The sequence below is a fragment of the Botrytis byssoidea genome, assembly GCF_014898295.1.
Source record: "Botrytis byssoidea strain MUCL 94 chromosome Unknown BBYS_016, whole genome shotgun sequence".
NCBI lineage: Eukaryota > Fungi > Ascomycota > Leotiomycetes > Helotiales > Sclerotiniaceae > Botrytis > Botrytis byssoidea.
The window spans coordinates 736363-751246 of record NW_024065857.1 but is presented as its reverse complement, the minus strand read 5'-3'; the positions used below and the strand labels follow the sequence as shown (position 1 = coordinate 751246).

Genomic DNA, 14884 nt, shown 5'->3' with positions numbered 1-14884 from the left:
TTCTATCGGCCTGAAGCCTAGGAAGAAGAGAAAAAAATATGCGCCTACTGTACGCGAAGTTTCACACAGGCTAAATAAGCCATGGTAAGATGAAAGAACGGGCGTGCAAGCTCCTTTTGTTTATAGGATCTTCTGAACCATAGGGTCCAGTACGACAACAGCAAGGCAGCTGGCTGTCCTATACAGCCTATAGCTCGTATCATATGGAAGTGTTTGATGTACACATATACCATAAATTAGAGTCAGGTTGCATAGGTGATAAGATGTAGAGGAAGACAATCTACCAAATGCCTCAAGATAGCAATATCGATAGAAATCCATCACGTAACTTTTTCCTGCGAGACGTAAAGCTAAGAGGTGACCTTAATAAGTCTTACGGAACTGCCTCCTATTCATGGCCCTCGAAGCACACTCGAAAGATCTATCTGACAGACAATGACGGAAGGTGTTGAAAAACTCTCGAGGCAGGGCTCCCCCGAAAGAAATCCCAGACACTGCGGATATATCCGATGTGCGCAAACAGCATCCGATTATTTTACCAGTCGCTATCCGTAGAAAGTAGAATATCGTTGCTCAGGCGCCGACCCACAGCTTTTCTTGGAATCCCTCCCTCAGTTCCCCGGTTCCCCGGTTCTCCAATCACCACAGGCTAACCCTCAGTATGTGCAATTTCCGTCCCCCCACAATTGGCCATAATTGCCCTAAGGTCTGTATAGGAACCTCTTAAGCTCTAGTTGTTGTTTCAAAATCGATTTGTCTCTCTCTGCTGCGCTGTGCCACTGTTTGATTGGTTTGCAAAACATCCATCCTCACAACAATCTCAGTTCTCCTTCTCAACCACCGTAAACTTAGGCATCTTTGCTTTATCCTGCTCGGTAGGTTCAAACCCAAGCTTCTTTTCTGCCGTATCAGACAAATAGAGACCGATTGTACCCCAAGCAATGAAGCTTGCGCCTATCATTGCGCGAGTGCGAGGAGGGAGTGCTCGAAAGGATCTGTTTGTTGAAGAAAGATTAGTTGGAAATGAAAACGGGAAGCAGGCATGAGAGTTAAATTAGAGAGCGGGAGAGGCCTTACGATAATAACGACATCTTTGAAAAGGCAATGAGACTGTTTCCAATAGCGTACGTCTGGAAATTGTGGTTAATGTTATTGAAAATCGATGTTCTCGGGTTATTCCGAGACACTTCGGATACCAAAGTTGGATCCGACATCCCGATGATGGTAGGGGTATTCAAGTTTATGCAGACTAAAAGGCGTACTTCTATCGGTGTCCCCGCGCCAATCCAGTTTGTGGTAAGTACTGAAAGTCGTATATTTTTTTGATCTTAGTATTATATCATGATCTGCTACTATAAAAGTTTTGTTGCGAGTCTTGAAAGATAATTGTCAGCTGAAGTGAATCAAAATATTCGATTAAGTATTGATCAATCCCTGAGAAGCCTTCATCGAAAGTTCGCATCACCTCCAGTCGTCAAATGGCAGATATCAAAACCCCTCCAACTCTCTCCTCAGATTTCTTGTCGCTACCTGTCGAGCTCATGAGATTTGTGATCCTTTATATGGACCTCCCCGCCATCAAGTCTATCCGTTTGACTTGCAAGTTTCTCTCCGTTCTCAGTACACCATACCTCATCCTTCCCAAATTCCATGGTTTCGCCCATCGTCCCGATTTCAATCGTCTCCTTCATCTATGCCGTCATCCAAACTTTTCCTCTTGTATTCAATCTATCGAACTCAATCTTGGCGACATCGATGAATTCCATGCAAGGCATAATGCAATTCTCTTTAACTCAGACCCTAACGTATTCAATCCAGAAACTCGTGCCGAACTAACTGAAGAAGCTTGGTTTCGATATTCTAGTCTCAAGTTCTTGAGAGAAGAATTCAACTCTCGAATATGTGAATCAGGTCTGTCCGAAGTCTTCCGTTCCCTGCCTAATTTATCAGCCCTGTCTGTTTCTATGGCCAATTTCCCCCTACCCGATGAACCGGCACTCGCTCTACTAGCATCAGTTTGGAGAGTTCCTTCGACGAGATTGCTACGCAGAGAATCGACAAAGGAGCTTTTCACCACGATTTTGATTTCATTACTCCGCAGTATTGAGGTTCTGAAGCTCAGAAAACTGTCTCACGATTGCTTACCATTTGAGTTTTTCGCGCAGAACAAGGTTCTATTCGAGTCTATAACACCTGTTTTTTACAATCTTACAGATTTACGCTTGGCTCTGGATTATAGCGATATACCTAATAATTCAAGTTTCCAAGAAGTATTTGCGAACATCGCTACATGTTTAAATGCTGCTACGAATTTGGAGAGTTTCAATCTGTGCTTTCAGTCAAAGCGTAAGATTGATATTACACCACTGCTTGAGGATCTGCTGTCAAAATCCAAAGAATCCAATTGTATTCTACCTCCCCTTCGAAGCCTACATATAGAAGGCGTGTCAAGTAGATTTCTTGCCATGGAAAGCTTTCTTATAGCATTGGCGTCTACTCTCGAAGTAATAGAGTTTGGAGGAGACGGATGCCATGAGCCCAATCGATTTTCCAACGGAGGAATTCACTTACTGGATGGAAAATTTCGAAAGTTGTTTGAGAATGTGGAGAGAGCTATTGGAGACTCATTGACGAGATTTGTTGTTAGGGGCGATTTAGTGGAGATCGAGGGTGGGGGTTCTTGGTTCCTCAACAAGGAAGTCGGATGGCACGGGGCTATGGATTGAGATAGGATTGAAGAGTCGATGAGAAAGTGCGAGGTCAGCAACTGCTTTAGTACTCACGCGCTTCGCCGTTACGTACTCAACAGCGATCCGGAAGATACCAACCAAGAGGAAACTACATCATGTTTTACGCACTACCAGTACTGAGACCTGGCTCTCAGGTCATAATTCCCTGTGGTTTTTTTTCATCTTCTACTACCTCCACTCCCAATACAGATGGAATTTGAAGAATTTATCACGGCCAGCCAGATCACCCATGCTTATGGTTCATCTCTGACTTCTATCATTAAGTATGTAATGGCTGTATACACACTGTGCATAGATTACACGCCTCATTGTGGCCGCTGATACGCAGAAAGGCAAAATATGAGTTGCAGGAAGAAGCGTGTGTCCAAGGAGAATATTTCATTTGATATCACTGTCTCGCGTCGCTATTGTAAATACAGGTCACATTTTAAAGCCGACATTCCCTCCTGGGGTCTGAGTGCTGATCTTAACATGGAAGCAAACAACCACCAAGACGACGGTACACGTTTTTATGTCACCACTTTGTCATTGGAGCGGCAACATCTTGATTGAGAGATGGAGATCGGTTGTTGAGGGTAACCAGAACGGATACTGCTAGCTCGTTCATTACCTTGCCCAGTAATCCTGTTTTAAAACTGGTATTCTGGACTTGTTAGCGTGTGTTGTGAATGAGCTTTTTCAAAATGCATTTTTAGTTTAGTTTTGGCAAAGCCTAGAATTACTGTATTAGAGATTACGCATAAAAATTGGAGGCTAGGAACGGTAACTATGTATACCTATCTATAGATGCCCATACTTCAATACATAAGCTTTATAGGATATGTGTACAACTTCAACTTCAATTCCAATTGCCGTGGCAATCTATGTTGAGATTATCTGAACAGAAAAGGTACAATGGCGCGATTCATAAGTGGGACACGAGACAGAGACAATGGTAGGGTATCTACAGCTTCAATTTCAACACTCGTCGAGGTCAACTAATAGATGTGTAGTCAAGGTATAGTACGACAATACCAACCCTTCCATTGCCAAGTCGAATGGTTCAGACTATAGTGAGAAGAGATGGGTGTTAATAAATGGTTTCTGGTAGGAGCAGAGCAGGGTCGTGAAGGGAGTCGGTAAGCTTTCATCACTTGACATAATACAAAAATTTCTTACCATTTTCCGGTGTTATTCAGGTGGCGCGATGGCACTGGCGTGGGCCCTCCCCCCGGTCAGCTATATCGATACAAGGACTTCAGGTTTTGCAACTTTGATCAACCCTTGCTTTGCTCTCCAGGATGACAGTCATTCAATTGTATCGATATTCAACCTCGACTTTCATCACATTGTTACATGGATTGAGCTCTGCTTCACTCTTCGGGATAACAATCGGTCAGTTATATCAATACCCAACCTTGATTTTTGTTGCACTATCACATGAATGAGCTAGGTTTTGCTTTGCAGAATCATAACTGGTCAGCAATATCAACACAAGACTTCTGTTCTGGTTGCAGAGATTGAGATTTGCTTAGCTCTCTGGAGTCATTGGTAATATATCTGCTCGGAAGATCGCTTCTATCCCGGTAACCGTCAAATATGAAGCCAATAGAGGAAATAGTTAGAGTAGTTAAGATTCTGAGTCCTACTATGCCGTCCTCGGTACTGCTTTGGTGGTTCAATACACAATTCACCGACTTCCTCATCGAATCTATCATCGAATCTTCATCGACCAAAACCACAACTGCAATCACTTTCTTACTAGCATCATTTGTCTGTGACTTGCTGTCACTATGACAACACCTCTTGGATCTGCAAGTGACAGCTTTATTTTTATCTTAGATGTCACTGCTACTCCACGCCGCTCAATATAGAACACGACTTTGGGTTTCGTCGTAGCGTTGAGATTTAGTTCAGAGCAATTCACTGGCCATCATCATTCCAGAATTTCGAGGCCCACACATCGAATAGAAAGCACTTGCTGTTTGTTGACTACCAGTGTTTAATTCTATTCGAACAATTTTGTTTTTGACTTCATTCGAAGAAGACTGTTTGCACCATATCTCCGAACAAGCCAACCTTCAAGTTACATCCCAACGCCTCATTACACCTTAGCAAGCAAGATGTACTGCTTCAACAGTGCTTCTGATCAAATTGCGAAATAGACTGTTAGCATCACAATCACTGCACAAGTTGTCACCTTCCATCGCTCTCGTATTCTGCACTTCGGTCGCAAGCTCCCAACTGACAATTCTCACGGTACATGAAGCCTCAGGGACGTCTCGATATTAGCTAGCAAGCTGCGGTTTAGCTTAAGCTCAAAGACTCGATAAGCATCATCTCAATAGTGCCATGTCCTTGTTGGGTCCACAAGCATACTTCATACTACTGTTACTACTGTTACAGTAGCACTCCAATGTAGAGCAGGCCAGCTTTACACCCAAAATCTACAGCTATCTCGAATTCCCAAGCTCATAGGTCCTCACATACTTTTCAGCAGTTTAATGATGCTATTCCGTTATACACAACACCAAATTATATACCACAAGAAAGATTTAGATCAGAAGGTCGTTCTAGATACAATACGTGCATTCTCTGGGAGTAGATCAATCGATAGATGACGTATGCTCTAGAATAAATCTGAGGACCACAACGGTATGTAAAAAGGTTTATTTACTAGGGAGTACGTTGGAGCACAGCCAGTGCTATTTCCTTCTCTGTTGGTTCGATGCAGATCTGTCGACGCGTAACATGAGTTCTAATCACTTAGTGGTTTGGCCGGGCTTTATGGACCATTGGTCTGATGTAACGCAAAATCAACTTTGGTTTTTTGTCTTCCTTACTATTCAGCACACTAGACGACCATTCCCAACTTAGTCGATTATACTCAAAACACCTGAAGATGTGGGATTCATGTTCGGCCTCATATTTACTGATTCATCAGGCCGACTAAATAATTGAAGGTGCTCTCTTTAGAGATTTGCTGAAGCACGATATGAGGTTTTCCAAAGGTTCTGCTGAAGCATAACAAGGAGTGTTGTTTCTCACAGTAACCACAAAGCTATGCAAAGGAAAACAGATGACACGTCACCCAATCGCGGGTGCCAACAACACGCCTACAAGTTCTACACGAACTGCATCTACTAACTGATTGTACTCTTAGCAATGGGATGTATCTTGTATTCGCTACTCAGCCATCGGACGTCAACAGCAGGAAGTTTGTTTCAATTTAAAAAGAGCACACAAGCTAATCGATCTAACAATGAGCATGCTGTAGGTAGGAAGAAAAAACCTACATGATTATCCTCGGTTGCGTTTTACTTCAAGGTTGAATAGTGTCACAAGTCGCCGCTGATGCCAACACTACAAAGTTGATACGAATCAGTCGAATAACCTCTGTGGAGCCGGCTGCCCTCTCCAAATTGTTTAAAGTCAAGATTTTCCTAAATTCAAATCACACAAGTTGAATATGAATCTCTTTCCAAGACGTTTCATCTACTTTCAAAACAGACTTGCCGGTGAGCATTGGACATGACTTCTGTCTGCTTTGGATTTGCAGCGCTTGCCAGAGCGATTGGATACTTATGACGCTACCTCGCCCCATTCTCCTGTGGAATTTAGACTAAATTGGAGTATATGATATCGAAACTAGCGGCTTAACAAGCATGAAAGAAAAACGCCATATCAGAGTTCTCTTACGATATATTGATAGGCCGTTATCCAATCCTTTCACTGACAGAATTCTGGCTTCAGTTTCTACATACAAATTCTGTACTTCTAGCTACGTTACATGGTAATCTCATCACGGAGGATCCCATGGCACGGAGTGTGATGTAAGAACTTTTGAGCTTTTCGTACTCCCCAATTCATTCTCTTCTACTTTTGCTCTCGTTTTTCATTCAAATATCGAAACAATCGCTTCCGTAAGCAATGCTGTAAAAGTCATATCTGGCGGGTTAAAAGCAACATTGAAAGACATCGTCTTAATACTGGTAGAATCGACGTGATCACCGTTGCTAAAGTGCCACTTGCTGAATGTGTCGATGCTATTACTGGCCTGAAGGTCGAACCAGAACTGCCGACGCCGGTTCCAGAGTTAGTTCCTGAGTTAAGTCTGGAAAGTTCTTGCCTCGATATGCTCTGCAATTCATATGAGAAATGCTTGGTGACCGTGCTGGCTTTTCATGTCGACGGGATGGGAGCGGCGAATCTGAATAGGAGCTTCTTAAATGTCGTTTGGATCGTTGTTGAGGTGTGCCCATAGCTTGCGGGGGTCTTTAGAAAGGGTTGGAAACCATGGGAGCAACGGCGGCGGTGCAGACACAAAGGGAATATCTTCTGCAGCTCCCCCCTCGGCCTACTTTCATTACTATATAACTTAGTCAAGCGGAAATACCCCACGTCATACGAAAACTCTCCGTCAGGACCTAGCCATAATGATGTGTGGGGTACGAAGATTGGAACTGGAGATTGCATGTTGAGCTGAAGCAGATTGAGCCAGCGAGAAGCGTCTATCGTTACCCAGTGGAGACGATGACCGTGAAGGATTACGTTTGATTCTGACTCACTAATTGTGGGCTGCTTTCTCACAAAGCCTTACTCTTATCATCACAATGTCTTCTAAATTCGTTGGCTGGATGACAACAATACTTTACGGTACATCTAAACAACTAAAACTCATAAAGATGACATCCATGCGTGTTTCTATACCACGACCTCGCTCTATTAGCTATTTTCATATGTTTTAGCGGCTGCAATATTAAAGGACAATACGAGAGGCAGGGATATGATCGAAGGACTATACTCACTTTCCTTCCATGTATACGAATATACCAGTCCTTAACTAGGACGGTGATGATTGTCATGATATTCAGGGCTCAATGTCGCTGTGAGTAGGTAGCGTGTAGCTTTTGCTTCCTCCAAAAACGCATTTCAACTTATCCTCGCAACATCCCGATCACATCACTATTCTCCAGTAACCCTCTAAAGAAAATCCTCGCCACTAGCCTCTGCCTCCTTGTATTAAGAGAATCTTTGTAATCCTTCTAAAACTGTCTTTGTCTCTGAGTTGTTGATCGGGGGCTTTGATTGAGAAGGAAGGATCATTTGATTAGGATATGATGGGCGACAATCAACTGCAAGAGGAAGATGGAGGACACACACACACAGACCAGGATAACAAGAATTCTTCTTCGATTTAAAGCAGTCTTTTTTGGCCATGGTAACTTGAGGTCAAGATCTGTGGTAGTGGTATGAGAAAGGGCTTTGAAGATGCTGGGGAGAGCAATTGTTTGTTGAGTTGAACTTCTGGAGGTGATCTTTGGGGTTGTCAGGTCATATTATTCAAGTTATAGGAATTGGTTAATGGATTGATAGATGAAATATATCTTGGCTCAAAGGCACCATGGAATTGCAAGGAAGTCTTGATGTGCTTTCTCTTTTGTTGAGCGTGAATTCGGATGCCCACACTCATTTATCAATGTTCATTCATTCATCCAAATTTTCCATTCTTCTCGACTCATCTCATTTTATGTACACCACTGACTAATAAATCAAAGACCCGATAAACTATCTACCCATTCCCCTATTATTCTGGTACAAATCTACCTTCATCAAAGCCACCCATTGCAATCCACCTCAAACCTCTCCCTGTCCAGGCGTACTACGTGCATTGAACACCAACTAAGTCCAAGTGGCCTTCTTCGCGGCCATTGCCACTGCTTTATACGCTTTATATACTTTTCTTTTTCTTCTCTCATTTTATTCAGGATAATCGAGGATCTGAACCTAACATCTGTGTTCACTAAGAGAATAGGTAGATGAATGAAGACAACAATAGAATAATACACTTAATAAGAAAAAGTCATCTTTCTCACACATACACCTTCATTCCCTCCATCCTCACACAAACAACCCCATCCAACCCAAATTAAGCAAACCTATCAATCTCGCTTCCAATCCAACATAAACGCATCCCTCAGCTACCACCTCTCCAATCGTCCCATCACCCCCTAACCGTCTCTTAGCAAGCAGCTAGCTAGCTATTCGTCGAATATCCAACCCAAGTCAATACGTGGAGTTACAATATCACACAATATTACACAATCTTTCTTCCTGTGCATTCAAATACCTACACAAACAAATCCAACTCTCCACAATCCACCACCACACAATCAAGGCAGAGTCCAGACCACGTCTCAGCCAACAGAACTCCCGTAACTAGTAATCCCAAGATCAACTGGCCACACTCTCCCAACCCAACCGCATCGAAACGAACAACAACACTTATCTCCCATTTCGTCCTCGAAAGCCGAGCTCATGCTCGATAAACACAGAGGCAAACACAGAGGCAAAGGTAGAGGGGAAGACGAAGACGAAGATTAACATATAGGAAATACACGTCCATACACAAATCAGAATACTGAGATCCCTCTCATCGTTCGCTTATAGCTGAAGGGAAGAAGTATATTATAAAAAACATTGGCTGTGCATAAACAAACGAATCAAACAATTACTAAAACTATAAACATAAATCAAAAACTGCACAGGCAAAAAAAAGTACCTTATACCATTCCTATACATAAGCTTTCCGTCCACTCAATAGCTCAAGGACCTCCTATCCCTATTCATCCTCACTATGTACGTATAACCTTAACTATCTACTCCTAATTTCTCTGAATGTTCTCCGCTCATGCATGCACCATCATCAATCAAGATTTATTGCTCCCCTCCAACCAAATTAGTACCCTCTCTCAAACCCTCGACGACCAAATCATGTCCCTCAGCCCGGCGATAGATATCCTTAACATCGTCTGTAGTAGTTTCAAAATGGGATGTAGCGTCATAAGATTTGGAGATGAAGATACGGTCTTTCTCACCGCTCTCGAGTGGTTCATAGAGAGGAATTGGTGGACCCTATTTAGTAATTTGTGTTAGTACTGAGGAATTTTGGGCACGCCGAGTGGTGGTTAAAAAAAAATACTTACCATGAACTTCTCCTCAATCTTTCCAAGACGCTCAAGACCTGGCGCAAGCTCCAAATGATGATTTGAATCGGTCTCAGCAATGGTGGAAACGATGGCGATGTAGTAACCCTTTGGACAAACACTATGGGCGCTGGAAACGACAGCAATGTAAATATCTATAAATACGTCAGTCACAATATCCTAGTGCTTTGTGTCTTTGAAAAACATACCGTTCTTGCGTCCGACTTGAGATTGAGGAATGATAAGTTGAGCAGAATCAGCATTATCTGTTCCAGCAAGTGGGTGGTTCAAAATGCAAATAGCCTTTAAGAGTTGACCGACAACGCGAACCTTGTCAGGGAAGTATGATGGGTCTGCGATAATCTTCTTTGTCTTAGTCTCGAAGTGCATGGTGGAGTCATTTCCTTGAGCATCCTTCTCGTGCATAGAAGCCTTGATACCGCAGATCTTATCTCCATCATATTTGAACTCATCGATGCTTGCATTAAGCATATAGGTACCACCGTAAATAGCGGACAAACGAGCAAAACCTTGAGGGAGTTCACCGAGACCGTATGCTGGGTAAATGTATGGGGACTTTCCGTAACGGGCGACTGAGTTTCCATACAAACGAATGCGATCGATGGTTGCTGGAGCTGTGCCCTTCTCGTTGATATAGTCATCGGTTTGGTATAAAGCCATAGCATGGCCAAGGAAGTCTCGAGTGCCAGTCTCGAGTCCGAATTTGTCGTAAACATCCTTCATGGTGCAGGTGCTCATGTTAAGTCCTTGTTTTTATTAGTAAATTACTGAATAGGAGATATTTCAACAATCTTACCCTTGTGAGTAGCAGGGTCCGCGGCATCGAATGTGCCAATCCACTCAAGGAAACTCTTCATTCTTCTTTTCTCAAAAATGCCCATTAAGGATGATCTCAAAGCCTCACCAGCATCGGATGGAACCTTTGCAACCATGGCCTTTGGACCAGTACCTTGTTGTACGTAACTTCCAGCCACAGATCTAAACTCAAGATATCTCGTAACATCAGTCGAAACGAGGATGTTTGTGAGTTCGCCCGAAGACATCAAAAGCTTTGGCACCAAATCGATATTCCAATCATTGGCACGTCCGTACTTCTTCCATGGCTCCTCCCCCTTATTATAGTTTCCATACTTCTTGAAGAGCTATCATGATTGTCAGAACAGAGCTTCGCAGACCCAAGAATCGTACTCACAGCTTCGATATTGACAGAAGCAGCTTCACTATTGAGAAATTAGCCATTGTTGACTTTATCTACCCATTCTGCGAGCTTGAAACACATACCCTCCATAGTGATCATTTCGATCAATATGCAAGACCTTTTGACCCTTAACACTCAAAACTCTATCCCCCAAAAAGTCAGTAAATAATCTCATCAACTTTGCCCAAATCGACATACCCAGAAAGAACACATTCCGTCAAACCTAGAGTTCAGTATCAGCCATATATCCCCAACAAAAAGCATAAATGCTCCTATCCATGCCCCTCCAGCCAATGCGGGGTTGAATAAGCTTACCAGTGCCCAAAACGACAACATCATATTCGGGGGCGATTTCATCCATCTTGAATTAAAATCTTGATATTTATTAGGTAGTAGGTTGATTTGCGAAAAGAAGTAGAAGAAGAAGAATATAGAAAGCTTTCTTGGTGAGGAAAAATCGCAAATGTGGTTTATGCTGAAATTGCAAAGGCAGTTATGGAAATGGTCGGTGAGACGTACAACGTCGTTCTGCTTCACCAATTCTCTTGATTGGCCTCGCTAAAGGGGGAAACTGGAGTACCGCTTTGTTGTTGCTGCTGGTAGATTTTGTCTTGGTGTAATTATGCTCAGGGGCGAATTTGTGGAGTTCCTGGTAAATTGTCACGATTGATTTTGGGTCTTGACAAATTGATATATGTATTTGGTACATGGAATCTCTTAATTTGAATTTCTAACGGTATTCACTTATGTTGAAACTTTCACTTGATCTCCTTCTATACAGTACCAAGTAACAAAAGATTCTACTCATACTCTACCAATCTTTCCAATTGTTCAAGACAAAGATAATCCTTTTTTTCAGATTCACATAAATGCATAATGCGGCCATAGCTGTTCTGCCCCATATGCGTTTCTACTTATACAGATGATGGCTGTAGGAAACCAAATCATTCATGCCAATTGGAGACACCTTTCCTGCCCCAAGACTCGTTATTTTTGATCTAGGAGTATGATCCTCTATCATACATCCTCCGTGATTTAAGCCGTAACCTGTGTAGGTTTTGGCTCTGCGTCTCCTTCGGCTTCAGCTAATACATCCTCCTCCACATCTTCCTCAAAATCTCTGGGGGTGTATAATGGTCCTTCGCCCGAAAAGTCAATTTCTGGATCATCCTTCGCAATAACCTCCGCTTCTTGCCACGAATAATATCTTTCAGTCAAAACTTGTTTGATAGCTCTCTGTGTTCTCCGAACCTGTGATCCCCGAAATTAGCTTCTATCCTCAATCCTTAAATTTGCGCGGCACATGAGCCAAATAGGACATAAACCGAGATAACCACTCACAGTCATATCCCTCTTCTCCGCATCCTCATCACCGTAACCCGCCTCCAATCTCTGTCTCTCGTAACTTTCAGTAGCAATGCGATTCCTCTCCTTACAGCAAATCCACCAAAGTGAATGTAAATCTTCCCAACTTTTCCCCCTCAACTCTTCCGCGCTCCATGGTCTACCATGACTTCCCTCCTCAGCTGGCGTGCTAAGTGCCTTATCCTTATGTCTGAAAAATTCATATAATCCGTGATTCTCATCAACCTTGACTTTTAATCGTTTCGATTCATCTAGGACTGGCTGGGGTAGTTTCGCATTGGATACTGAGAGGGGTTGACGGGGCCCCGTTCGCCTTTGTGTAGATACTCCGCGCAGACGGTTCATATCCCGGGGATATAAGTATGTGCTGCTGGTAGAGAAGGAGGTGGACTGAGTGCATGATGATGTTGTGGAGGAGCTTTGTAGGCAGGGAAGGAGGAACGCTGGCGGAATATTTGCTGCCTTTCGTAGTTGTAGCAGGCTGCGAGCCACAGGTCGAATAACTGTAGAGGTCGACATCTTGCGTTGAAGTTGTCAATGGCGGTGCAATCACCGGCTCCAGATTACTTCCTCATCAATCAAGAATCTCGAAAACTCGATAAATTATTTCGGTCACCGTATAAATTTCAGGTGGGGTAAAAAAATCAGACCTAAAGCGCAAGTCAACATATTATCCAGAATTTATTGCAACCACATGACTTGAGTAACCACCTGTCACACAAACATCCTCCTAACGGTCTCTCGGGTGTCGCACAAGAAGTTTTGTTGCATATCGGATTTGCGCCCGATGCTTCAATTGAAATGCCCAACCTAAAGTCTCAACATACCATACCGAACCGAGAAATAAGCTGAAGTTATTCTAGGCCTCATCGGCTTTCCTATAATTCTCCATTTGTCTAACAATGCATATCATGGCTTCTAATAATCTATGATTGGATTAATATGAAATGTGCGACACCACCAATGCTGATCAAAACGGCACAAATGCACGATGCCGATGCCGAATGTATAGTTGCATGTTAGACGCGACACTTGTTTCTCCGGGATAGTCATTTATTTCTCAAGTATGAAGCTGCTTGGGATACCTATCAGCCTGAAGCCCTGCTAGTGCGGTGGTACGATGGCGATATTCCTGCTGCGACTCGCACAAACAAAGGCATAGATCCGCCCAGAACATCCATATCCTATTGCATGCATGAAATTGAAGTCACAGGAGCTGGATCTAGATTCGTTTGCATGTTTAGCTGTTTTGGTGCTATGTTCTACAGTCGTGTCTAGTGTTTGGTGTTGGTTTCCAGCGAGCTGGGGATGATCGTTTCTGCAAGACGTCTTGTATTCTGTCATTCATCATAGTAGCATTGCTTTTGATTGTCTATTGTTCCGATGTTCAAAGGTTAGATCGTGGTCGGTGATGATCCATGGAGGATCAATTTATTGAAGCTAGTCCCAGGGCGACAGAAAGACGGGTCATGAAAAAAGATATGTTCGATTCAATATCAATATCCAATGGATAGTCGGCATTTCAATTCGAAAGTTGAACGAGGGTATTGATAAGGTATGAACATGTTATTTGCTCTATGCTATCTGTGTTTGAAGGCGAATTGACATCATTGTCAAGTACTGAACTTCAAATATTTTCAGTATATGATCCTCTTCGACTATTTTGGAGTACTACTTTTTCATTCAGGTAGAGGTTATTCGATGACGTTTAATATTTTAAGATTCATCACATTCATTCGCAAAATGGTAGTCTAAAAAGGGTATGATAGAATTGAAGCTAGCATGTAAAGAATGCCAGGATAGTTGTATTATCTCCACATCTGGATGTACGTCTCCGCCTAAGCCTTATGCTCTCCACCGTTCCGAAGCTCCTCCAATGCGCACTCAATCTTATCTGGAAGAGTACCCTAAGCAACGCCATGCATGCCAAACAGTAATCAAGAGGGTGACATTCTCGCATGCAATGACCCGGGTATCACAACAATCTGAAAGCCAAAGATCGATCGAAAATTACAAGAGGTAGACCATTCCTGCAGCGGCTGCAGCGAATGCACCTCCTGAGACAAAGTTGGCGGAACCAGCAGCCTTGCTAGTTGCTGAAGCAGCCGCGCTTCCAGTAGCAGAGGCCGAAGGAGAACGAGTCGTGGAGCCGCTAAGAGTACCGTTGGTGGCGGTTCCGTTGGTGAAGGTGCCGCTGGCGAGTGGGGCGATAGCGCTGGTTGCAGATGAGGAATCAGAAGATGCAGTAGTGGCTGCTGCAATGGATGCGAAAGCAACGAGGAAGATAGAAGGCTGCATTTTGAACGTGGAGTGAATTGGTGATGAGAGAGGTGGTTGATATTACTTTCGAAAGGTTTCGAGATTAAAAAGCTTTGAGCTTGTAGAATTGTATGAATTAAAACGAAGGTGGTTTTGTTTGTTTGTTTGTTTGTCAGTGAATGAATGTATTTGCAAAAGAAAGTAGAGAATCGAATGGTTCAAATACTAAGCTTATTTTATTTGTGGCAATAGGAAATTACACAGCCTTGTAAGGGGCACCACTTCTTGTCTCGGTAAGATTTATATATAGAACGATCAACAATCCA

General features: G+C 43.0%; 6 protein-coding genes across 6 annotated transcripts; 1 reads left to right on the top strand and 5 right to left on the bottom strand.

The window, feature by feature from the left end:
- Positions 1 to 820: 820 nt before the first annotated feature.
- Positions 821 to 1214, bottom strand: EAE97_007993 (uncharacterized protein; the record flags this gene model as incomplete). Its single annotated transcript, XM_038878507.1, has 2 exons — positions 821 to 995; positions 1078 to 1214. 2 exons carry the CDS (start codon positions 1212 to 1214, stop codon positions 821 to 823), a joined length of 312 nt encoding a protein of 103 aa, XP_038730757.1.
- A 264-nt stretch (positions 1215 to 1478) lies between these two features.
- EAE97_007992 (uncharacterized protein) lies at positions 1479 to 2726 on the top strand (the record flags this gene model as incomplete). The annotated part of the gene is made up of 1 exon (XM_038878506.1): positions 1479 to 2726. The coding sequence occupies one exon, from the start codon at positions 1479 to 1481 to the stop codon at positions 2724 to 2726; it is 1248 nt and encodes a 415-aa protein (XP_038730756.1).
- Positions 2727 to 6778: 4052 nt separating this feature from the next.
- On the bottom strand, positions 6779 to 7205 carry EAE97_007991 (uncharacterized protein; the record flags this gene model as incomplete). Its single annotated transcript, XM_038878505.1, has 2 exons — positions 6779 to 7004; positions 7126 to 7205. 2 exons carry the CDS (start codon positions 7203 to 7205, stop codon positions 6779 to 6781), a joined length of 306 nt encoding a protein of 101 aa, XP_038730755.1.
- A 2241-nt stretch (positions 7206 to 9446) lies between these two features.
- EAE97_007990 (uncharacterized protein) lies at positions 9447 to 11295 on the bottom strand (the record flags this gene model as incomplete). The annotated part of the gene is made up of 8 exons (XM_038878504.1): positions 9447 to 9644; positions 9716 to 9870; positions 9925 to 10482; positions 10533 to 10878; positions 10929 to 10956; positions 11018 to 11077; positions 11133 to 11157; positions 11250 to 11295. The coding sequence occupies 8 exons, from the start codon at positions 11293 to 11295 to the stop codon at positions 9447 to 9449; spliced, it is 1416 nt and encodes a 471-aa protein (XP_038730754.1).
- A 674-nt stretch (positions 11296 to 11969) lies between these two features.
- EAE97_007989 (uncharacterized protein) lies at positions 11970 to 12818 on the bottom strand (the record flags this gene model as incomplete). Its single annotated transcript, XM_038878503.1, has 2 exons — positions 11970 to 12185; positions 12276 to 12818. 2 exons carry the CDS (start codon positions 12816 to 12818, stop codon positions 11970 to 11972), a joined length of 759 nt encoding a protein of 252 aa, XP_038730753.1.
- A 1491-nt stretch (positions 12819 to 14309) lies between these two features.
- On the bottom strand, positions 14310 to 14597 carry EAE97_007988 (uncharacterized protein; the record flags this gene model as incomplete). The annotated part of the gene is made up of 1 exon (XM_038878502.1): positions 14310 to 14597. One exon carries the CDS (start codon positions 14595 to 14597, stop codon positions 14310 to 14312), a length of 288 nt encoding a protein of 95 aa, XP_038730752.1.
- Between the last annotated feature and the right edge of the window lie 287 nt (positions 14598 to 14884).